The sequence below is a fragment of the Dermacentor andersoni genome, chromosome 9 (assembly GCF_023375885.2).
Source record: "Dermacentor andersoni chromosome 9, qqDerAnde1_hic_scaffold, whole genome shotgun sequence".
Classification (NCBI taxonomy): Eukaryota; Metazoa; Arthropoda; class Arachnida; order Ixodida; family Ixodidae; genus Dermacentor; species Dermacentor andersoni.
Genome location: NC_092822.1, coordinates 49,857,667 through 49,882,032, shown reverse-complemented (window position 1 = coordinate 49,882,032; position 24,366 = coordinate 49,857,667). Strand labels below are relative to the sequence as shown.

Sequence of the window (24,366 nt, the reverse complement as noted above, 5' to 3'; positions counted from 1 at the left end):
CTTTTTTTTTTGTAATTACACTACCATGACGAGTGACGAATCTGCTGTGAAATGGCTTTTTGACTATCTGCATGTACAATTCATGATGTCGTGGCCCGAAATATGCGATGTTTAGCGAAAAATGGCTAAGTGGTGATGAGGACGATATGCTGGGAACTTTGTTTCTTTTTTTGTTTTCAATATCGATATACGCCGCATTCACATATTTATTAAATTGCAGCGTTATCTCCTGCGGCAATGAGCCGATGATGTAAATGTGACCAAAACTTCCATTTCCTAAAGAATCATCAGCTATCAAGATTATGCTTTGGCTAGCAAAGCAGCTTTTCCTTGCAACCAAAATGCTTCACTAATAAGCTATTTGGCATGTCTTTAGGAGTAGCGGCAAATGGAGGCGCATTTATCCTCCTTGGAATATAAAGGGGTGAGGTATTGCATTTAGCATATGTGTCAAAGAATTTTGCACCAGAGCAATTTGCTGACCACTTAGATCTCTAAAAACGTCGCTATGACTCCAGAAAGGCAAAATTATCGTTAAGATGGCTAAAAGCTCGCGAAATGTAGCGAGAAAGCCGCTAATTTCGCTACAACACCGGTACTGCTGTGTAGGCGGATAAAAGGAGCCCCGTCAAGGACATAGCGGCTGTTTCGATTCTCCTCAGCCGTGTGAAAATGAATACATGCCTGGAGTACAGACTCGGATACAGACATCATCCCACTGGTTTAAGTCAAATGATATTTGCGCGAATCTCGCGTTTAGTGCATATCGCAGTTAGGTTCGGCGAGCAGGCACGAAGGGAGTCGAACAAACGAACAGCGGAGACGTGAATCTCGCAAGCGCTGTGCTCGTTCGCGCATGCTCGCACGAGATCAACAAGAAATTATGTAAGCAATTTACTTAGTGTAACACGAATGCTATGACACATGCACAGTTAAAGACTTGTAGTATTCCGTTCTGATTACCTAAATTCCTTAGAGGTAGGTCGCGGAATCGAATCCCGGCCACGGCGGCCGCACTTCGATGGGGTCGAAATGCGAAAACACCCGTGTACATAGATTTAGGTGCCCGTTAAAGAACCCCAGGCGGTCGAAATTTCCGGAGCCCTCCATTAAGGCGTGCCTCATAATCAGAAAGTGGTTTTGGCACGTAAAACCCCATAATTAAATAAAAGGTCCCTAGATGTGCTGTTTCATTTTTAAGGAAAGCTTATCTAGGAACTTGCAGCAATCGATGCTTTCTCATAATGAAACAGCTTGTCGCTTTTCCAACTAGCTTCTCTGTTTTGTTGCACTGCGACGTGCGCCAAAACAGGACATTGCCATATACACTTCAAACGTACGTTCGCATCTGGGCGGTGGTCCGTTCCATCGCTGGTCGACGTCGCACACCAGCAGGCTTCGGCCAATCAGGACGAATCCCTCGCGGCAGTGGTACTCGACAGTGCTCATGTAGTGCCGGGTGCCATTGACGAGGTTCAGAGAACCATTCGGGATGGGTGCCGGTGGTCCGCATTCGAGGTCTGCGTGCATCGGCAACAGACATCGTCAGTCACTCGTACGTCACCTCTTCTTCAATCACTTCCTCAATCAATCATTCGATGATTCATTAAAGAACTGGTTACTGATGACCACGATACACGCAATGTAGCGACGCTTTCGTATATACGCTTCCTTTTTCTCACGAAGCTTCCGTAACATCGGCCTCAGCAGTGGGTAGCTGAGCTACATTGGAATGTTTTTGTTTATGTCACTTCTAGCTGCCTTACCGTACCCCGTTTAGGCTGGGAATACATTTTTATACTTGCGCTCTTCCTTTGTTGCGTACTCGCGTTCTGATGCGTAGAACGAACCATAATAAATTATAAGACGCCACGCAAAGGAAAGCAGTTACTATGCACTCAGGATGCTCAGGGCCCTTTGGCGAGTGATACGCACCTGGGTTAGCATCCAGACTACAATCTTAAGCTCTAAACTAGGCGTACAATTGTGAATAACCGCTCTAAACTAGGCGTACAACAAGCGTGAATAACTACCTCGCCCGCCGCACAATTCTGTCCTTCACTTCAACGCCTAAGGTGGTCGAAGATTACTGTATTGCTGTCTGTAACGAGATAACAAATGCTAGTCATCGAGATCACCTATCATTTGTTGTTCGTGGTAGATATTACCCTCCGAAAATTTTGAGCGCTATAGCTATACAACCAATTTTTTTGGCAGCGTCTCTTAAGCGTGCAACGCCACCTGGGTTTAATTTCCTGCGCAATCCTTTGCATAACTGGGTATAGGGACACGTTTTTGTTGAACTCACATCTGCATTTCGGCGCAAACTCGCTGTAGAATCCGTTCCCCAAGCATGTCCTGATGTTAGGACCAACGAGAAGGTGTCCAGGCGCACAGCGGTACTCGATCACGGAGCCTACTTCGAAGTTCCGTGCTAGCACGGTTGAGTTGGGGGGACGCTGTGGCTTTCCGCACGTGGTAGGTCCTGAAAAAGGAAGTTTGCCCGCGGGTTACACACAACCGAGACACAGAAAAATATCGCCTCCTTTGCAAGAACGCATGCGGTTAAGAGTAGTTTATCACATATGTGAGGCGAATGATCTAGCGGAAATTTCATAAACTCCTTTTCTCCTACTTTCTAGGCTGTTTGCATTGTCCTGTTTCATAACATACTATGATTTCAGCTTCAATTTTCTCCTTGTGTGGTGAAGAGGAAGACGAAGAAGGCGCTCTTCTGTCGGCTGTGCGCGTGATCAGCGTTCATCTACTGCCAGTGCTACTAGACTGTGCCTAGTGCCCCGTAATAAATCATCTTATTACATTTGGTGGAAGGTGCTGCACTCCCCGACCTCACCCTGGAACTTCGCAGCCGAACTTTAACATCTGCTCCAGCCGCTACTATGAACGACGCTCCCAACAATCCGCTTGGCGCATCTGCCGCTCCTGTCATGTGCGGCGCCGTGCAACGGCAGCGGGACCCTCCTGTGTTTAGCGGATCAGGTGAGACTGACGTAGAGGATTGGCTCTCTACCTACGAGCGCGTCAGTGAACACAACAAGTGGGATGACCCGACGAAGCTCCGTAGCGTCATCTTCTATCTTGCTGACGTTGCGAACCTCTGGTTCCACAATCACGAACGGGAACTACAAACCTGGTCCGCTTTCAAGACTGCATTTGCGGAAGTCTTCGGTCGCCCAGCCTTGCGAAAACTCCGTGCTGAACAACGCCTCCGCCAGCGCGCTCAACAACCCGGTGAGACTTATACTAGTTACATAGAGGATGTCGTTGATATTTGCGCCCGCGTCGATTCCACCATGACTGAAGAAGACAAGGTGAAGCACATCCTCAAGGGCATCGAGGACGACGCATTTCAAATGCTCCTGGCGCGGAACCCTACTTCTGTCGCAGCTGTCGTCACTCTTTGCCAGAGCTTCGATGAGCTGCGTCGACAAAGGGTCCTTGCGCGCAGCGCTCTCGCACCTGGCGACTCTCTCTCGAGCCTCACGCTTCGCTCAAACACCACGCCAGCAGCATCGCTCTCTGTTGAGGTTAAGGATTTCATTCGTGAGGAGGTGGCGCGCCAATTGTCTATGCTGCCTCTCCACGATGGACCTCCCCAGCCTGACACATCTCTGGCTGCTCCCATTAGGCGGGCCATTCGCGAGGAACTTGCTGGGTCTTTACCTTGCGCAACAATAATTTCCTATTACCTATACCTCCTTAATATACTGGTAGTGAAAGTATATACCAGGTCAACGAAGTAAGCCACACTAAACAACTCAAGCATTATCCATTTCAGTGCGTAGTACGGACTCTTTTCCCCACTCCACCGTACTACATTCACGCAGCTGTGGTCTGAATCTTCACCGGAAGTTGATTCCTCTCCTTAACATTTTAAAGCGAAGCTTCCTTCGCCTCTCCCTCCACCGCCCCTTGCGGCTGCTTGCTGCTGTCTTGCACGATAGGCCGGCACCGACAATAGTGAAAACTGACGCCAGATATGGTGTAAACCGAGGTGTCCGGGTCGGCAGGCGAAGTACGTAAGCGCAGACGTGAGTTCTATCAGAAGCCCGCCGTAATCGTCATACTGAGGGTGTATTCTGTGGGAGTCCACCTAGTGGACTGTCCAGTTCGGCCACTGCTGACTGGATGCAGCTGTACAAGCGAGGAGGAGGAGACGAGCGGCCCCAGCCAATCAGCAGCGGCCGAAATCGACAGTACATTAGCTGGGCTCCTACAGAATACCCCCACTGTAGTCGACATTCTGGCTCTTAATTTCGTAGCCTTCGTTCCTTAAGTGAAAGCTTTGGCTCTGGCCCAACTCCAATGCCGCCTATTCAAATACATGTAAAACTCAAAAACATTTTTTTTAGATAACCCCTGGACCGTTTTTAATGAAAGTTGTTGCATTTGAAAGAGAAAGTGAAATTATAGCGACTATTGGAAGAGGAATTTCGATTTAGGTCCCGAATTTTGTTACAAGAATTTTGAAAAATTAGAAAGTTTCACAAAAAAATAGAAGCACGGAGTTTACAAGTTCATAGCTCTGCATCAAGAACAGATATCGCGGTCCTGTAAACGGCATCCATTAGACCATTGAAAGCGGACAAATTTGATATGTCATTTTATATCTTACGTGAATTTGTTACATTGTTTACAAGCGTTCTGCAAAAGCTGCATTGCCATATTACTAATTTTCTTTAGATGCACTTGTGACATATAAATTTTTGTCCGCTTTAGATGTACTATTAGATATAATTCACAGAATTCACTTGGTAAGTAACTCTCGCAGTATATTCATACAACGAGGCTCCAGGCTTTCGCTTAATTTCACTCTCCCGCCATCTCGCGTGATAAAGGTGTGAAAAACTTGATAAAGGTGTCAGCTTACTGTGTTGACAGATAAAGTTCAGCGGGAGGTCGCAGTTGGTGCTAGACCACAACCATCCACGGTTGCCGTCGAAGCGAGAGCAGTTGTTCTCCAGGATGGAGTTGCTGGGAGAATTCCAGAAGGAGATGGTCACCTCACGGCCGTTCAGCCAGCGCCAGCTGGTCGGATCATGTGGGTCTCTGCATGTGTAACGCAAGAGAACGAGATGCAAACAAGGCAGAGGTGCACTGGAAGGCGGTGACGAAGTGGTCAACTGAACGAAAGCCTGAGCAATTATGACGTCGGAAGATGACATCTTGCTCTCTTGGAGTGACCAACAGAGATCGATCAAGACATTTATTTATTGATTGATTGATTTTTATTTATTTATTTATTTATTTATTTATTTATTTATTTATTTATTTATTTATTTTATTCTGAGTGAACATCACCAAAGGCTGAAGATGACACAAGCTGGAGTCATGGTTGGTTTGTGCTTGTGACATCCTTTGTTCCACCGCTGTTGATCCCTTCCAAAAAAACGTCATTTTCAAAAGTCTCCTCACATACAAGAGTTGGAACTACAGTCACTAACGAGTCGTGTACGTGGGTGGAGCTGCTTGAAGAAAACCACGCTGCGCCTGGACGCCACACAGGCGCGAAGTGCCAGCTCCATCCACAAAGCCGCACTGAACTTGCCCTAGCTGTCACGGTGCTCTGTACTTCCCGAGACGCCTATATGGGACATCCACCTCCCTCATCAGGTCACGGAAATGGTATAACGTAATTGGCTGGCACCTCTAAACATATTTGTATTTGAGTAGGAAAGCTGTGAGTTTGCCACTGCAATCTTAGGTTGTAGCCGACTATGCAAAGTAGTCCACGAGACACTCTCTCCTTATTCGTATCTCACGAGGGCGAGCCACGGTCACCCACCTGTTGGCGCCCATCCAGTACTGGCCCGACTCGGTGTCGTGCCTGTGTCGCCGGTAGAGCTCCCAGCTGAGGAAGCCTTGGAGCGCGGGACTCGTCTCGTCCACGAGCGAGCCTCCCCGCTGCTCGCAGAACCGCCGTGCTGCTTCGAACGGCGCCGGTTGGTTGTTGTAGAAGGTGTAGCACTTGCCGTGGTACGTGGCCGCCGAGCCGAGCGGCTGGTCGCGGAAAGATGGACACCGCTCGACCGGCAGCGCCTGGTCCGTGTACACGAACACCTCGCACAGCGACAGCGGACCCAGACCTGTCGGGTGAGCGAGCAGTTTGCTGGTACGAAAACAGGAGCTCGAAAACCTTGAAGAAACTGGAATAACTTTAGCGATCTTGTGCACGATCAGATGTGCACGTGTGACGATGAAGGTTTATGGTGTTGGGCTCCTAAGCACGAGGTTGCGAGATCGAGTCCCGGCCACGGAGGCCGCATTTCGAGGTGAGCGAAATGTGAAAACAACCGTGTAGTTAAATTTAGGTGCATGTTAAATAGCCACAGGTGGTCCAAATTTTCGGAGTCCCCCACTACGGCGTGCCTCATTATGAGATCCTGGTTTTGGCATGTAAAACCCCATAATTAAATTTTTTTAATGGAGATTAAGAAAGCATAGGGAAACAGAGATAAATGGAAATCATAGAAAGGTCTTCGTTCTGCTGTGAATGCAATATAAGTTGATGATGGTGATGGTTCTAATTAGTAAACTGAAGACTGTGTCCGAAGAAATATAGCAAAAGCCGGTGAATGTCTTAGTTTGGAGTTTTTCTTTCTTGTCTCCTTCTTGGTTTTGTTGAAAAAAAAGGATTATCATTAAGCAAGTAAGGGCCGCCTGGATAGTTGTGACTAACAATGAATTGATTGCGGCACTTGTAGGTGTCGTTGCTCCTCTTAATAAGGAGCAGACTTGGGCTTGTTCATTAGGTTTTAAACTAAAAACAGGGCATAACAACTAGGACAAGTGGGAAGACTCGTCCTCGGCGACGTTTCCAGTATCAATCAGTACATATCATTTTCTTTCAACAGCTGCACGTCTGAACCACCATTCTAGCCAGAGCAGTGTTCCCTGTTAGAATGGCAGCGCGACCGACAAGCAGGGGCGGACCGGAGAGAACACCTAGCAAAGGGGCTGGTGTTAATTGTGTGCCCTATATTTCGTCCTCGTTGAGATTCTTCGCGCTCAAATTTCAGCACGAGTACGTACCAACTCACTCCGTTTAGTCGTTTTCAGAGTCAAATTTCCCCTTCTTCACCTTCGTCAACACTAGGTTCATCGGTCGCGAAACTCAAGCTGCCGGAAGCTAACTCGGCCAACGACTCACCTTCGAGATGTATGCTGACGAACGCGCCGGGCATGGGAGCCGCGCACGGCAGGAACAGCGGCCTGCCCTCCTCGAGCGAGCCCGTAAACCGGTTGCACACGGGGTTGGCACCCAGGTCGGGCCGGTTGTTACCCACCCGCACCACCACGGTGTTGGCGCCGCCAGCCCCGTCGGGACCCGCGGGCGAGGAGCGGCCCCAGTCGATGCGCACCAGTTGCACCACGTACGGCTCGAGGAGGTTCACGTACCACCTAGTTTGATGGAAAGGCGGAATACGCAATGCCTCAAGGTCAACGGCAACAACTCTTCGCTTTAGCTATGTTGGTTATAAACGAACAGTCTGTACTATTGAAACTATCTTAAAGCTGCAGGGACCCTAACATATCACCCCCCCCCCCCCCCCCTCTTGCGCTGCGGTGGCCCAGTAGCTATGGCGTTCTGTGCTGAGCAGGAAGTCGTGGGTTCGACGCCCTGGATGCAGCTAGCGCATTTAAATAAGGACGACAAAGGAGTAAAAGAAAACGCTCATGTGTTACACATATAGGTACGCTTTAAGAAACTCAAGGTATTCAAAATTGTTCCGAAGCCTCCCCCTACAAAATCTCACAGCTCCTTTGTTGGTTTGGGTCGTCCCTCTTTTCTTACCCACTGCGTAGAGTAACCAACGCCCTGCCTTTCCTCTCTCTCTCTCTCTTTTTCTCTCTCCCGTTCAAACGTAATGAAACCATCAAGCAATGGTAAAGGAAAAGGTAAGCAAACATAAGGGTAAAGTAAGCAAGCCAAGGGCTGATTATTGTTCGTTTTATTTTCCACACGTCGCCTCCGAGATTTTTCAGCGCGCCGGCCCGGCATATCTCTTGGAGGCCATGCCGAGGAACCACGCGTTCTGGGTCATGCGTCACTTTCGGCAAGCTGTAATGGCGCCGTTTTTTTTTTCTTTTTTTTTTGCTTCCTTTTTACACTTATCGAAAGCGCCTATTTTGTCAAGTCTTTCGGGGCGAATCCACTCGTGTTCAAAAAGTAAAGCTTTGGCATGAACGCCGTCCTACGCATGTTTGGAACTACGCTTCTTACGCGGACCAAAAATTTCGTTGCAATTTGCATTTAGCAGCAAGAAGTATAAAAGAAAATGCGGAAGAGGCCATCGAAAGACACCAGGCACAGCTTTCTCTATTATCGCGAAAACAGGTGAGTTCACGAGGACCTTCTCGCAGTTCCTTGTTGGACATTGGTACACAAGCCAAGAAACGTAGTTGCACCTAACTCCCGCTGTTTATTGAGGTACAACAGGCATACTCCTATCCCAGTACAGTCTCGACACGTGCCTGACGCAGTACATGGAAGACAATTACACAATACGCGATTATGAAGTGAAGGAGAAGTATGTGTCCTGCTTATTTCTGTAATGATAGACGTCTATGCTGTGCAGCAGATAATGCGGTGTAGCCTTGCCTCATTCACTTGGTTATCGGGCATTTACATGCATGTTCAGTGCTAGCGGGCGGTGTACCGGCCGTTGCATGGGAGGAAGTATAATCGCGCCTCATGCCCAATTCTGTAAGCAAAATGCTTGGGGAAGAAAATGTCTGTACCTAAATTACGCAGACGTGTTCGATAAGTAAGATTAAATTTCGCATGAACAATGCCGGGCCTTTTGGTGCCCTTTGGCTGCATTGTTGGCATAATTGAATCCATTCAGTTATTTTATTTTTCTTTTGTTATGAAAAAAAAGAATAGATGGTTTACACGTTCCGCGAGAAAGACCTTTTTTAAGCTTTCTCTTTGCTTCTGTTTCTCTCGTCTTCTGCTAATGCACAATGCCCTTCTCACCTTTCGGTTTATGTTACCAGTTAATGAACCCAGTTTTGAACTGGTGGCATTAAGGGATATTGTAATTAAATATTTCTAGCACACTTGAGGAACAGAAGAACCATGTAGCGTGAATACAGTCGGTAGCCTGTCCACTAAATCTAAAAACAAAAAGAAATCGTATCAGTGCCCTTGCAACGAACTCTATCACTTTACACGAAGAGAAAATTCATAAAGCAAGTAACCTGGCAGACCCCACAGCTGATGCAAATGAACGTGATCCCGCTTATGAGTGCACCCGAAAAAATGCCAAGCCCTCTGCGCAAGCTGGTCTCTTACCAGGGTGACCGTTCTGGTTCAGTAAGTGAGCAGGTGTCCGGTGTGAAGAAGGCACTGGTACTGCCGTCAACAGCCTTCTGGGGCACTCCGCCGGCCACCGTTGAAGACTGCAGGGGGGCCTTGCCGGCGGCAACGTTCAGCACTGTGCGAGAAGCGCGGGAAAATGTATTAGTCAAGTCCATAGACATCGTCGTGGTTTTGAAAACGCTCACTCGCCGAATGACTACACCAAATAGAAAACTATTCGCACGCCCAACCACACAAAGATGCGCGGTGGCAGAAGAGACCTATGTTATACGCTGTTCCGAAGATGAAAAAGTTACCTATGGTGAATGCCACAGCGAATTTCTATTGCCGGGAAAGGTGCCGTTTCAGTATGAACCGAAACGTTCACACAGCGCGATTATTGCTCTACAGGCAAGAGCCATAAGTGTTTGCGTGCTGAAACCGAAGTACACAAAGTTAAAAGAAATCACCACAGCACCTGATGAGTCGTCCGAACATTTAAAAACAATTGATGTCGTTAAGTGTAATGAGATAAATCGCTGGGCCACGGTGTATTAAGGCGAAATTCTTAAGTGACTCATTGCAATTGCTCATACCCGAAATAAACAGTGTCTAGTCCAGTGAGACAAAAATATCAGCAACGGGAATCGCTCACACACCTACCCTTACGCAAGCAAAGAGGGAATGGCTGAATATGAATGAAGAAATGAAAGCAAAAAGAACGAAGGAACGAAAGAAAGGAAAAACGAACGAATGAAACAAAGACGGGAAGAGAGAACGAAAGAAATAATAAAAGAACCTGTAGGTAGTGCGTTAGGTGCTCGCATGCATCGTTGAGGAGATGGACCTACGGCGGCATACGTTTGCTTCACACTGCGGTTCGTTATGTCTTGCAAGAAGCCTGACCCCTCCGATTGTATAACTTAATGCACTACCACGTGTGCAGCAGAATTTCGCCTTCACGTGTTGCACGAGTGTAACATGCTGCCGAACTTTTTTTCTATTAAATTGCGGAGTTTAAAGTCCGAGACGCCCAGGCACCTCCTCCTAATTGTCCCCGTTACAATGTGGCAAGGGCTCGCGACCGCACTTCACAAACTTGAAGGTCACCTCTTGAAGTCCCAGGACAATTATCCGGGCCGGTTCTTGCCCTTCAGGCACTTGAATTCGCTGCTCCGATACCTAAAGGGACCCTGAACCACATTTAATCGAAGTCGGGAAACGTATTTGAAGTTAAAGTAGATTATTTCAGGAAATACTTTGGAGCAAAAGAAGTACTTCAGTGCGGTCAGCAGAAGCGGAGCTTTTGGCACGTGAACGTTCCCTACACGCTGCTTCCACTACTCCAGTGACTCTCACTGCGAAGCCTACGGCGGAGCGGGTCGTGCCCACAACGTCCCGCCTACTCAACGTCACCGTGGCGCGCAGCCCAAATTCGATTTTAGATGTTCACATGGACGGCCCACCACCGATTTAGGCGCCTACGATGCGCAACACGTAATAGCCAAACGCGGCTGTCCTCAGTGAGCCGCAGTACACTCACTCAGCGGACTTGTCGCGGCAACCCGCGGCTGCCACAGTATGTTCGCTACGTAGCAGACCGCAGCTACACGTAACTGTAGTACGTATGCACAGCGCTTGCCTTGTGCTCGACAGGGCGTGAGGGCGCGTTCGCGGTCATATGCTCCAGTCCGGCCGGGCTACATGGTGCGGACCGGCTTTGTCCAGCACCAACTTGACCTTCCAACTTGCGCATTTCGAAGCGCTCTCAGTAGTTCAGTACGAAGCGCAGTCTATAAAGGCGTCTAACCAGCAGCCGCCAGGATTGAGCGCGCTGAAAAGCGGGCGTGTGGTCAACCGTAACCGTTTCTAACCGTTTCGCGTTATTCAAGGCTGGTTCAGTGTTGCTTTACAATGGCAAATCTCCTGTCGTTCCCTCCATTTTTTTCTCCTCCACGGGAAACGCAATGTGGGTTATGAGGGCGTGAAAATGGAAGACTTCGGATAAATTCTGATCACCCGGGGTTCTTTAAACCTCACCCAATGCAAGGTATTTATGTGCATTCCGCCCCTATCGGAATGCGACCACCGCAGTCGCGACTGAACACGCGATGGCGCGTTCAGCAACGCAACACCGTAGCCATTGATGTTCCGCAGCGGGTAACGCCCAAGGAATGTCAACTTATTTAATTCTCGTGTATTGCTTCAACATAGCCAATGTTGTTATACGCATGACACCAACATCACACAAGCATCACGTCAAAAAAACTACGTAACACAAAAATGGCGTTGGCAAAATCCCAGCATAGCATCTACAATTCTATCATTCTCCTGTACACACACACACACACACACACACACACACACACACACACACACACACACACACACACACACACACACACACACACACACACACACACACACACACACACACACACACACACACACACACACACACACACACACACACACACACACACACACACACACACACACACACACACACACACACACACACACACACACACACACACACACACACACACACACACACACACACACACACACACACACACACACACACACACACACACACACACACACACACACACACACACACACACACACACACACACACACACACACACACACACACACACACACACACACACACACACACACACACACACACACACACACACACACACACACACACACACACACACACACACACACACACACACACACACACACACACACACACACACACGCACACGCACACGCACACGCACACGCACACGCACACGCACACGCACACGCACACGCACACGCACACGCACACGCACACGCACACGCACACGCACACGCACACGCACACGCACACGCACACACACACACACACACGCACGCACGCACGCGCTTGTGTTATTTGTATTCTTTTCGGCGAAGCCACAGCGACCTCGTCGTGAGAAACGACTTCAGCGTTCTAAAAAGTTCGCGGACGGAGTTGTTCGCAGCGCTGTAGCGTCGGGCGCACGACCCGGAAATCGGGCCCGGCCCTTGAACGGCGCTTTTGGTGGAGCGAGTAATGTGAACATCATAGCTGGATATTGGGTTTGGACTCTCAAACATCGCCCACATTTGCCAAGTTTTTCGCCGTTACCTCGGCTGTCGGTTAGCTGTGCTGTCCACTTCAAGCTGCACGGTGATAGAGCTGCTGTCCCGGCGGAAACAAGCTCGACGTGGTTGCCGCTTCACAAGCACAAACGTACTGCCCGCCAAAGCACGTTTGTCGACGTCAAAAGCAGAGTGGTTGTTGTGTGGTGTGTAGTGGAAGCGCGCGAGAATCGCAATTGCGAAGGCTGAACTTAAGTGTCCGTCGACTTCGTGACCATCCGTCATTTCTGTGCCAAGACGCGGAAGTAGTGGAAAGCCAGCGTAAGTGCGGAAGCCACCTGGGCGTAATGACCGATTTCTCCGCACATCTAGTGAGTATGAGCACACGCGTGAGTGTGAACCTGTTGGATCGCGAAAGCGACGTCGTCGTTTACGTGCCATCAGACCGCCTATTAGTAGTTTTGCTCAAGGCGTGGAACGCGATAAGGGACCATCGTTGCGGCCGTTCCTATAGAGGCTGCTTGACCGGCTCCCCTCGCTTATTTTGACATCGCGGGCAGCGCAGTACACGGTGTTTGACTGAGTAGCAAGAATGCGGATTGCATACTAAACACCCTCCGATGTACTGTTTCACAATATAGAGCGTTGATTGGCCCGCAAACTTCTGACCGTTCACGGAGTACCGGGTTAGCGGAGGCGTAAACGTGTGATGATGATGGCGATTTATCAGCATCACCTTTGAATTTGGGTGGCGCCAAATAGACGCCTAGGCTGCTTGGTTTAATCCGGTACGCTATACATGTTTTTTGTTTTCTTTTTACAGATTTTACCTTCTAATTACTTTCTTCCCATTCGCGTAAATCTCCATGGTATTTTATGTTTCCATTCCTTGCATCCAATACGCTGTCTCTGTTTCTAATAAAGATGTTTTATATATCTCTCTCACTTTCGTTCTGACGAGTCCTGGTTGTCGATTTATCCTGTACTTAGTTGCCAACTTTCTTGACCTCGTCCTGCATTTTGTGTCTACGTTTTTCAGCTACATATACTTATGCACTCTAGTCGACCATTTCATTTGGTCCATGTTCCTGAGTATTTCTTAAAACTTAAATTTTGTCTACACTTCTCTGACTTCAAAAGAGGCTCGACCCATGTCAGGCTGCACCGCCTCATTTCTGGTTTTACCGTGGGCACCTAAAGCCATCCATCCTACCAATCTTTGGTTAACTTGCAACTCCGACATGATATCCAATTTTAACCACAGAATGGAATTTGCGAATGTTAGCACAGGTACCATTACTCATTTACAGATTCAACGCATCACCTCATATATTTTGTGACCCCAGAGTGCTCTGTGTCATCATTGCTGCACTCCGCTTCCGCTTTCTATTCAGATTATCGTGGTGGGCGCATCAGTCTTTCCTTCGTTTATGCATAGGCCTAGGTGTTCACACTGTGACTATGGTTATGATTTGCTGTTGAATTGGCACCACGTAGTTACTCCTCTTTTCAATAATGATTCTAATTCCCGACGTCTGTGTGTTGCACTTAAGGCCTAGATTTCGTGGGCGGTCGGCTTGGTGTCGCCGCCGAGTGGCGCATATCCCAACCAGACAAACGCAGAGCTATATTGCAGTAACCACGTGTATTCTGCTTCACTGCTGGTGTAACTTTTTGGTAGTGGTGTACACGAGTAACACGTTGGCCTCTGAATTTTTTTGTTGCCAAGAGCATTCAGGGAACACAAAAGCGTGTCTGTTAGGCATTGAGGTTCGATGAAGCGCCACAAGACTTCGCTACAAGCCTTCGGTAGCCCGGTATTACGCGAACGCCATTGCGCATACCGGTATACCGGTCACGCTAAAGCGTTCTATAAACGTGAGCAGCCTAGAGGTACTGGAAGAGTGGCCGGGATGATGGCGCTGAGATTAACCAGAGATGACATAGAACTCTTATTAGAGTAACCGGCTATAATCTATTGACCGGCTGGTATAGGGTATTGGCAATCACGTAATTATTATAAGGAAGACTTCAATATTTTTATTTCACGTTTTGGGGTTTCACAAAGCGTCGCGTGATGTACCTACCAGCGTTGTTGCTGCATTTCAGGTCTCCTAGGATCACGTATACTGTAAAGGGTTGTCGGTTTATGTGCAAGTGAAAAGTGTCCAATGACATCGCGTTGAAGAAGAACCACTGCGCCATACTATGACTATCAAAACGGCCAGTAGAGAAGGATTGGATATGGCCGGACGTTGTTTACGCGAATGCTATATTTAGCATTAGGGCCCCATTAAAAGGTACGAAGTTTCGTGAGGGAGAAGAGAAAATTTCCTTAATCGGCAAGTATCGGCGCACAAACCGGAACCCTTAGTAAACACGGAAGACAACACTAGCGCAGGCACGGGGTGGCACACCGGAAATGTGTCCTCCCGCCCCAAAAATGTTTGTGTTAGTATGTGGTCCGCCGAGGCCCCGCCCCCTTTTCGCCCTTCATTATACCATCCATGGTCAAGTGCGTGTTGCTATCGCTACAAAAAATTGCTGGCTGCGCCCCCGGAGACAGTGCTGTTCATTCGCAGAACATGTACATGACCTCCGAGAGAGGGGCCACGCGCGTGCTGTACATTTCTTTCCATGACAACGGAATTGACCGACTGTAATATACCTATCCACGTAAGCACGTCATCCCCTACATAATGTTCTTTTCTTGATAATTATTTTTCTTTCTATATGAAAAAATCGCCTCAGATAACATTTCTGTTTTGTCATACTTGATCACATCCTCAATAGGTGTCGCTACAAGTGCTGCTGCTCACATCAACGCAATATTCCGGCATTACAGTACGTGTTCGTCTACACTACGAAAGTATTCCCCCTATGGAAGACTTCTCTGTTCCATATCTACCTTAAGAATAGCTCGAAGAAACGGAATTATTGGGTTATGTACCAAATGTCTCAGTATAAGGACTTCATGTCCCACTTTGCTCATTCCCAACGTTTTAAGTTTCAGTCTACTTCAGAAGAACTCGCCGTTTATCTCTGTCTTTCAAGTAACCGCGCAGTATATTGCTACAAATTGGTTATTTCTATTTATTTGTTTCCTTAAGTTTTCCACGTGGCATGCTTGTTTACTTAAATGAACGCATGGAGGCCCTCCTTATGCATAAATTGTAGCAGAATCATCACATTTAAGTCTTACTCTTCCTGTCCCACACAACAGCCAACTCGTAGAATCTGCAACGGCGCTACATAGACACTGTCTCCCTCCTGCTCTTCTTTTGATCATTGCTCTTAACGATCGACTCCGCGGGGTCGTATGCGGTTACGACAGAGTAATTTAAGTTGCCTTGGGGGTAACCACGACCTCGACTCGCTTTAATGTTTTTTCTATTTCTCTCTATCTTTCTCCTCCAAACGACAGTAGCCGCGACCGCCGGCCTCACCTTCTTTCGTCTTGAGTGAAGACTGAGCAGAATTCCTCCCCTGGCGAACGCACCAGGGAAAACGATCGAAGCGCCGCCAGGGGCTAGAAACATTACAACGAGGTCGCTGCGGGCCTCCCCCATAATTGGCATCGCGTTTCTTGTTTTCTTACTGCAGCCATCCCCACCCGGTCCGAGTTGTATACGGGGCCGCGTACAGGTCATCGCCGAGCGGCCCGGAGGGGCGTCGCGCGAGAAATTCGCGGCTTGGTGCATTGGCATTTTGTTTTCTCGCCCCAGGGTGGCGTTCCAGATGCGTGGTTTGAGGGTCAACGATGCGTTTCAGCCGCGTAGGCTCGTGCACTTATGGCTATGTTACTTCATATGCTTGCAGTGCTTAGTACATTGGTTAGTGAAATAAACGATCATGTCACGCGATTCTGTTCGGTTTCTTAGTTACTTAGTTGAAGCTATCCGGCTTGAAAGCTTTGTCTATAGTTATTAAACAGCAAAAGAATCATGAGCCGTTCCCCTCTGTGAAGGTTGTTGACCAGTGAAGCAGTTTTATGTCATTATGTGTCAATCAAGAATATGTGTCACGGAGGTGACACATAATTTTGAACTAAGGCACCAAGTCATTTATTGTCTTGATCGGTGGTCATTATTTCACTCGCAGCTGCAATCGCATTCCTTGCTGATGCCAAATCAATGCACGTACGGCGCTGGGTGGTCGATTGGGCCGGATTGGTGTGGCATCGCAAGGAATGTCTGCAACACGAAACGCGTACACCCTTTTCGGTAACGACGCATCCACATTGAAATAATCGACAATGACAACAGGGGCAGTGTCATTTTAGATAATTCACGCAAAGTGAGTAGTTATGAACATTTATGAGTCATTGCATTTTTGCTTGCTTACTGGGGTATGAGCCATTGATGATGAGTTTTCGACACGCTGTTCTGTATGTTGTATGCGTGCTTAGAAACAATTTAAGCTCTCTTCGCTTCACTTTGCTGAATGCTTGTAGCCTCTGCCTTACGGGGCAATGAGCTATTGCATTTTTTGCTTGCTTACGAGAGGTATGAGACATTGATGATGATAGTTTTTGTTAACGGCGAACAAAATGCACGGATCCCTAGCCATATACAGCTTCCCTGTAAAAATATAAGTGGTCTGGCTTGTGTGCAACTGCGTATGAGACCGCAAGAACCTTCTTTTCATCGTTGATTAATATGCATGCATGAATGAATGAAACCATAAGTACGCTGCCTTCAGAAGCAGCAATTGAAGCGGGAGGTAAAGCACCAAGGCAAGTATGTGAGCTCTCCCATGTAAGGAAGGACCTAATTATGAAGCGACAAAGAATGAAAGCGTCCCGCTCAAGAGATGAGAGAAAATTCGCAGAAATCTGAAAACGGATCAACAAGGAGAAAGTAAGGTATATTGGAAATTATAACGTGATAAAGACTGAGGAAGCCGTAAAAAATGAACGCAGCCTGGAATCAGCGAGAAGAAAATTGGGCATAGGACAAGCCAAGATAAAAAACTGAAAGATAAGCAGGGTAATATCAGTAATTTCGAAGATATAGCAAAAACAGTGAAAGAATTCTATACTTAGCTGTACAGTACCCAAAGCAGCCAAGAAACCTCCATTCGAAGTATTAATAGACAGGCTACAGAGGTTCCTTCCATGCCTAACGACGAAATTGGAAAGGCCTTGCAATACATGAAACGGGGAAAAGCGGCAGAAGAGGGAATAATAGTCGATTTAATCAAAGATGGAGGGGACATCATGCTTGAAAAGCTTGTGGCCCCTTACATGAAATGTCTCACGACTTCAAGGGTCCCAAAGAACTGGAAGAATGACAATATTATACTTATCCACAAAAAAAATTGAGACGTTGAATAAGTGAAAAATTATAGGCCCATTAGCTTGCTTCTGGTATTGTATAAAATATTCACTAAGATAATTTCCAAGAGAATCAGGGCAACACTTGACTTCAGCCAACCAAACGGACAGGCAGACTTCAGGAAGGGATACTGTACAATGGATCCCATACATGTCATCAATATGGTAATCGAGAAATCTGCAGAGTACGATCAGCCTCTCTTTATGGCTTTCATAGATTACGAAAATGCATTTGATTCAGCAGAGATAGCAGCAGTCAGAGGCATTACACATATATATTGCAAGCTTCTTGCAAACATTCCAAAGCTGTCTTAAATCTCCACATGAAAAGTAGAAAGATACCTATAAAGAAAGCAGTCAGGCAAGGAGACACAATCTCTCTAATGTTGTTCACTGCATGCTTGGAAGAAGTATTCAAGCTACTAAACTGGGAAGGCTTAAGAGTGAGGATCAACAGTGAATATCTCAGCAGCCTTCGGTTTGCAGATGACACTGTCCTGTTCAGCAACACTGCGGACGAGTTACAACAAATTATTGAGGACTTTAGCACAGAGAGTGTAAGAGTGAGGTTGAAGATTAATATGCAGAAGACAAAGATAATTATCAATAGCGGGGCAAGGGAACAAGAGTTCAGGATCGCCAGTCAGCCTCTAGAGTCTGCGTATGTTTACCTAGATCAATTGCTCACAGGGGACCCTGATCATGAGAAGGAAATTCACAGAAGGATAAAAATGGATTCGAGCGCATACGGCTGACATTGTCAGCTCCTGACTGGAAGCTTACCATTATCGTTGAAAAGGAAGGTGCACAATCAATGCATACTACCAGTGCTGAGATGTGGGGCAGAAACTTGGAGACTGACAGAGACGCTCGAAAACAAGTTGAGGACCGCTCAAAGCGGGATGGAACGAAGAGTGCTAGGCATAACGTTAAGAGACAGAAAGAGAGCGGTTTGGATCAGATAGCCAACAGGGACAGCCGCTGTTCTCACATTCAGGAAAAGAACGAGCTGTGCAAGACATGTTATGCGCAGGTTAGATAACCGGTGGACCATTGTGGTAGCAGAACGGGTGCCAAGAGAAAGGAAGCGCAGTCGAGGACGGCAGAAGACTGGGTGGCGTGATGAAATTGGGAAATTCGCAGGCGCTGGTTGAAATCGGTTGGCGCAGGACAGGAGCAATTGGAGAACGCAGGGAGAGGCTTTCGTTCTGCAGTGGACGTAAGATAGCCTGATAATCATGACTATGATGATGAAAAATGCGCAACAGCGCTGTAGTATATGAGATTGCGTAAGTATGAGAAAATGTTAAAAGAAATCCCTCCTTCGGAGGCTGAGGTTTGCACTGATTACGCCGCTAGAAACTGAAGCTATTGAGGTCAGCTATACTGCCCGTCTCATGAAATTCAGTTTCATGAAGTTACCCTTTTATTCAATCAGTCTTGTCAAAGGCCGCATCATCGAAAAAAAAAAGGTCAATCTCATATCTGACCAAGTTTTCGATGGTCGTGAAATCCTTGACATCATGAACCGGATAATTTTTTTTAGAGAAGGTGCACGGTCTACATTTGGTCACGCGTCGCGTAATACTTCAGCGTACTACATATATTGCCTTGGGAATAAAACAGCGGAAGAAGAGCGCAAAGTTGTATGAAATGGCAGAGGGAATAACAAGGTAATTATGGTCAACCGCCCCATACAAGATTAGCAAGAGGGACAGAAATGAGCCGAACCACAAACAAGAAAGTGCCTGTACAGATAGTTTCAACGCGAACAGCATAAGTGCGTAGAAACAGGCCAGTGGCGGTCGTTCGTCACACACGACAACCTGACGTAAGGAAAAAGATATTCGGACGATGGTTGCGATCGTCTACTGCGAGAAACCATCTTGCACATGCGGGAGTCCTCCTTCGGCTGTGGTATTACGGGACCTCCGTGCAAAGCCAACTACGCATGCACAATAGAGAATTTCAGTGCGTCCAGTATTCTGGCAAGCCCGGGCGGTTTGCCGGTTGAGCGGGGGCGTAAACGTGAGCGGCCAGATTGGTGGCGCCAGCTGGTGGTGCAAAGCTCAACCACACAAACACAAAGCCAATTACTATATTCTGCCTAGCTGCTGGTGTAAATATTCGACAGCGGCGTAATCGTGTTCGCAATTGCGCTGCTCCCGAAAATGTGCACCTGCAGCGAAGCAGGATATATAGTGGGTTACTGCAATTTTAGCTTTCTTTGTCTGGTTGGACTCTATGCCACCAGGCGGCTGCACCGCTCCGGCCGCTCACGTTTACGTCCCCGCCCATCCGGCAATCCTCCCAAACCGACCCCGTTTGCCGGAATGGCGGACATGCTAAAAGTCTCTCTGCCCGATTCGTTGCTGCGGCCGAGGCACTCACTTCAGTCACCGGTGACGACTTCGCAAAATTCGGCCGCAGTTTTTTGTGGTACTAAATGATAATGAAGACACTCAAGCCATGTTGAAAGTGCACCTCATCTTAGAAGCGGCACCCAGTAATAAACAGCTGTTGTAATGGAGCATTTAGATTCGCAGACTGGCAGCGCGCAGCGACGTTCGTGAGTTTGCTCGCCTGGTTTACTCTGAACTAACGACGGTGGCGAAAATCCAAGTGCATACGTTCAGTTAACCGAGATATTCGCTGACGGCCGCCGATAGCTGGGAGACGGCAGGGGTGGCGTTAGTGCTTCGCCTACTGCGACATTCGTGAAATATAATTCACTACCTGAAGAAGCATTTAAAACACTGCAACGGCGATCGGGAAATTTTCTGCGGCGCGCACCATATGCCCACAACGTTGAACTTTCGCTGGTACGTACCTCCTGAAGCCCAGGATATTCAACCCACTTTGTTTGCTGCGCCGAACGATTTTAGTAAAACGCAATGTGCAGTCATCCATACATCCGCCAAGGGCATTTGATGGACGTTTTTTTTTTTTTAATGCTACTATAGGTACCTAATTATCCCATACCCACCTAGCATACACATCACCCTTCATACGCCCCACATCGCCTACAAATCTCATTGCACTGGCTTCAGGGTGGAAGAGGAAGACAGATTTCCTCCGGCGTCCTTATCACCGCGGTCATGTTAGCATGCATTGTCTTCTTGGCTATCTCTACTGATCGTCTCGGATACGTTGTTCCGTATAGGTGGTTCGTCGAGGCAACCAAACTGCAACCGGACCACGAATAGGCGCTTCGCTGCGGCAATAGCGAATGCGCAGCATCAGGATACTCCTAGTCGCGTGTCCAATGTGTCAGCACTGGTTAAGGAAAAAAAGAACATGCTTTCAAGTTGTTTCAATGTAGGGGATTTCCCGTTGAACCGATTTCCAGAATAGTGGTTGTAATGCGGAGAACACTGCTAGAATTCGGCGGGCTTCCCTTTTGGTGAACCCTCGTCTTTCTTTCCAGGTAAGTTGACAAGGAAATTTATTCACCCGTTGGCGCGCTTACAACTGTGGCATGAGCGTAAAGTACAATATAAGGTTAATTATGCGCGCAATCAATCTGTCGGAATCTGCTCAAAAATGGTGGAGTTTTTATTCGGATGCAGCACGCCTTACAACGACACCCGCATGAGATTTCGCGATACCTTGTTTGTGGCTCGAGGCTGCAAGTGATGCTTTTGACTGAATAATCTTCCTAATATTTGCGATCTCTAGATGCTGAAGAAGTTGTTAGAAGTTTTTCTGCCCTACGCCTGTGTCCATTAATCTAATAGCTAAATTATCATTAGTGACGAGCAGACGAAAAGAAATTGGGATCTATCGCGGTACTCACCGAAGCGCCAAGGAGCGATATGATGGCGCATTGAGCACCCAGCCGCGTTTAGCAAACTTCTCGGGGCTTGCCAATAGTGATTTTAGTGGCCGTATCGAATACAAGCTCATCCGTTCTGGACGCTAATCGAATCAAATATCATGATTTTCAAATAGATTTCGATATGGAGCAGACCGTGTTTACCATAAATATAAAACAACCTTCACATCCTACTATATTCTCAACATTAGCAAGTTTCCGCAATTAGGTTGCACTACGTGAATGGAATAGTTTTGTCAAATAGCACAAATGGAACAGTAGGAGCCAATAAGTGGTTACCGTATTTACTCGTGTAAAGCCTGCGCATCCACTTTGGAGTGCGAACATTTGGAAAAAAAAAAGGTTTCAGTAAGCGTCATGCTCATACACCTGCGCCAGTTAATTCCCGCAAGCCGCTACCTAATAGCGATGTAGCCTGCATCCGAAAATTCAGTCGGCAACTACAAATGTGTTCACAGTCGGCCGCCATTGGTAGCATTTATTTGCATAGCAGTCTTTTAACAAGCATGTCGTTAGATTCACGAAAAAAGGGGGGAGGAGAAGCTTACCCGAATAAATGCGGCATTTCACATATTCATGACTCGTGAGTCTACATGATGGAGGTTTACGCGAAAAAATAATCTTACTCCCTGAGCAATGTAGCATGCTCCGCTACGTAACTACTTATGTTTTACAGCTGTCGGGATTAAATTTGTCGCACATTTTGCTACAATTTCATGCATGCATGCAGTCGGCGATTTTAAACATTCGCAAAAAATAATCGCATTTACAAATGGTGTCTATTCCATTCGAATACGGCAATATTTGATTCTGTATTCGAAAGTTTCTAATATTCGCACGCCCCTACAAGCCTTGGTTCGCGGATACCTTCTGTTCCTAGAAATTGTTGAAGGCGTTCTCCAGAAAGAGCCCGAACTGTGCAGAAATGCACAACCTTCAGGCATTTGACGCGGACGCTCGAGAAACGGTCATGACGCCGCCACACACTCATGTCCTCGAGCGAGCCGCATCTACTGCATACGACCACCGTTAAATGCAACAGCGCCATCCGATAAATAGAAATCGCACCATCTTCGGAGCCGTGGTAATATTTTGCTAAGTCTCTAATGGCCCGTTCACACTGCGTCGTCAGGCGGATAAGGCGAGAAAAGCATGTTTTGGATTTGGTGTTCTGGCATGATATGAGGCGAAACAAAATGAAGGAATACCAGGACAAGAAACAGCGTCCCTCACAACTAAGCTTTTACCAACATTCCCGGCGACAATTAGTGATATGAAAGAAATGCTTTATGAATTCGACCCCATAAGTGCCGTTGCCGTTGGCCGCATGTCTTCGACAATATATGCAAATCCAACGCCCACGTTGGAATCTTTCCTAAGCGAAGCTTTAGTGAGAGGGTTAATTAAATGCTTTACAACTAACAGCGTTGTGTTCAAGGTTGTTTCCTTTCATGCTGTGCAACGTGCGATTTCATTGTGGAATCTTTATTCACCACAAAGGTAACAACTTTATCGTCAAGCAATTTTCACGCTTATGCAGCGCATCGCTCGCAAGGCATAGGGGAAAGAAAAAGGAACTCAGTGCCCTTCCACTCTGTGAAGAAGGATGACCAGCGAAGCTGTGTATGTGGGCCCTTTACTGGCGAACTGCGCCTCCGCCACTGGTCGACCCGGCATCGCACAATCTTCGGGATCGGCCCACGTATGGGGACTGCTTAACGCCTGCTTCACCTCCGCCGCTGGTCGACCCGGTATACGCTCCCTGCAATGGTCAGGCGGCGCGGCGATCGGCTCAGCCGTCAGCGCCACCGTGTCACTTGCGCGAAACACCGAGGCGGCCGCTGCTGCGGAGGCATGCTTTTGCGGCGCTCATTTGAAACCTTTCGGACGTTCTAAATTACGGTTTTAAGGCAGTCGAAAACGTCGAGGCCCATTTTGGCCCACCGACGCTTGAGAAAGGACGTAAAATCTTTTACTACAACCACGTATACCGTGTCAAAGAAGTAAACAGCACGGACATCACAGTGAGATGCTTAAATTAAATTGTGGTGTTTTAGGTGCCAAAACCACGATCTGATTAGGAGGCACGCCGTGGTGGGAGACTCCGGAATAATTTGGACCGCCTGGGGTTCTTTAAAGTGGACCTAAATCTAATTACATGGGTGTTTTGGTATTTTGACCCCATCGAAATTCCGCCGCCGTGGCCGGGATTTATTCCCGCGACCTCGCGCTCAGCAGCCCAACACCGTAGACACTAAGCAACCACTGCAGGTCGCGAAATATTTGTCACAACAAAGTAGGTATGCTTATGACGTCGATCTCGAAGTGCGTTAATGAATCATTATTTTATGCCACTAAAGTGAGCAAATACGGCCGTGGACGTCTTTGAACTGTCATTTGTGGCTTCCTTACTTGGAGCGTGCCTTGCACCTCACATTGTATAAGTTTTGGCGAATTGGCAGGTAAGTGCTTTTTTTCTCCGTTGACGAAGTGCCTTTGTCGTTCGGGCTCGAATGTGAGAGGGCATTACTGCTGAAGCATCATAGAGAGCAATCAGTTGAGACTAAACAACATGAAGACTGAACAAACATGCGCTTGTGTGCGCGAGGGAAATGCTGATTTTCGAATAATTGACGTGTTCTGCAGTGTACTCCAACCTTAGTTCTGTTGTTCTAAGCGCGAGAAAGCATCGGCACGAATGAGCTCGGTTCCAGCATTCGCGTCTTGATCTTGGCGCAGGAAGAAGCACAG

General features: G+C 47.5%; 1 protein-coding gene and 1 long non-coding RNA gene across 5 annotated transcripts in view; one reads left to right on the top strand and one right to left on the bottom strand.

The window, feature by feature from the left end:
- Positions 1-24,366, top strand: part of LOC129384027 (uncharacterized) — a 116,012-nt gene that overhangs the window by 18,211 nt on the left and 73,435 nt on the right. The gene's annotated exons all lie outside the window — the stretch shown is intronic.
- Positions 1-24,366, bottom strand: part of LOC126528528 (uncharacterized) — a 99,684-nt gene that overhangs the window by 31,545 nt on the left and 43,773 nt on the right. For all 4 annotated transcript variants that reach the window (XM_055069080.1, XM_055069079.1, XM_050176397.2 and 1 more), the window contains exons 3-8: positions 9,320-9,461; positions 7,172-7,422; positions 5,807-6,107; positions 4,892-5,070; positions 2,309-2,485; positions 1,341-1,520 (exon numbers count right to left, since the gene is read on the bottom strand). In XM_055069080.1, coding sequence (XP_054925055.1) covers positions 1,341-1,520; positions 2,309-2,485; positions 4,892-5,070; positions 5,807-6,107; positions 7,172-7,422; positions 9,320-9,461 — 1,230 coding nt within the window. The remainder of the gene's footprint in view (positions 1-1,340; positions 1,521-2,308; positions 2,486-4,891; positions 5,071-5,806; positions 6,108-7,171; positions 7,423-9,319; positions 9,462-24,366) is intronic.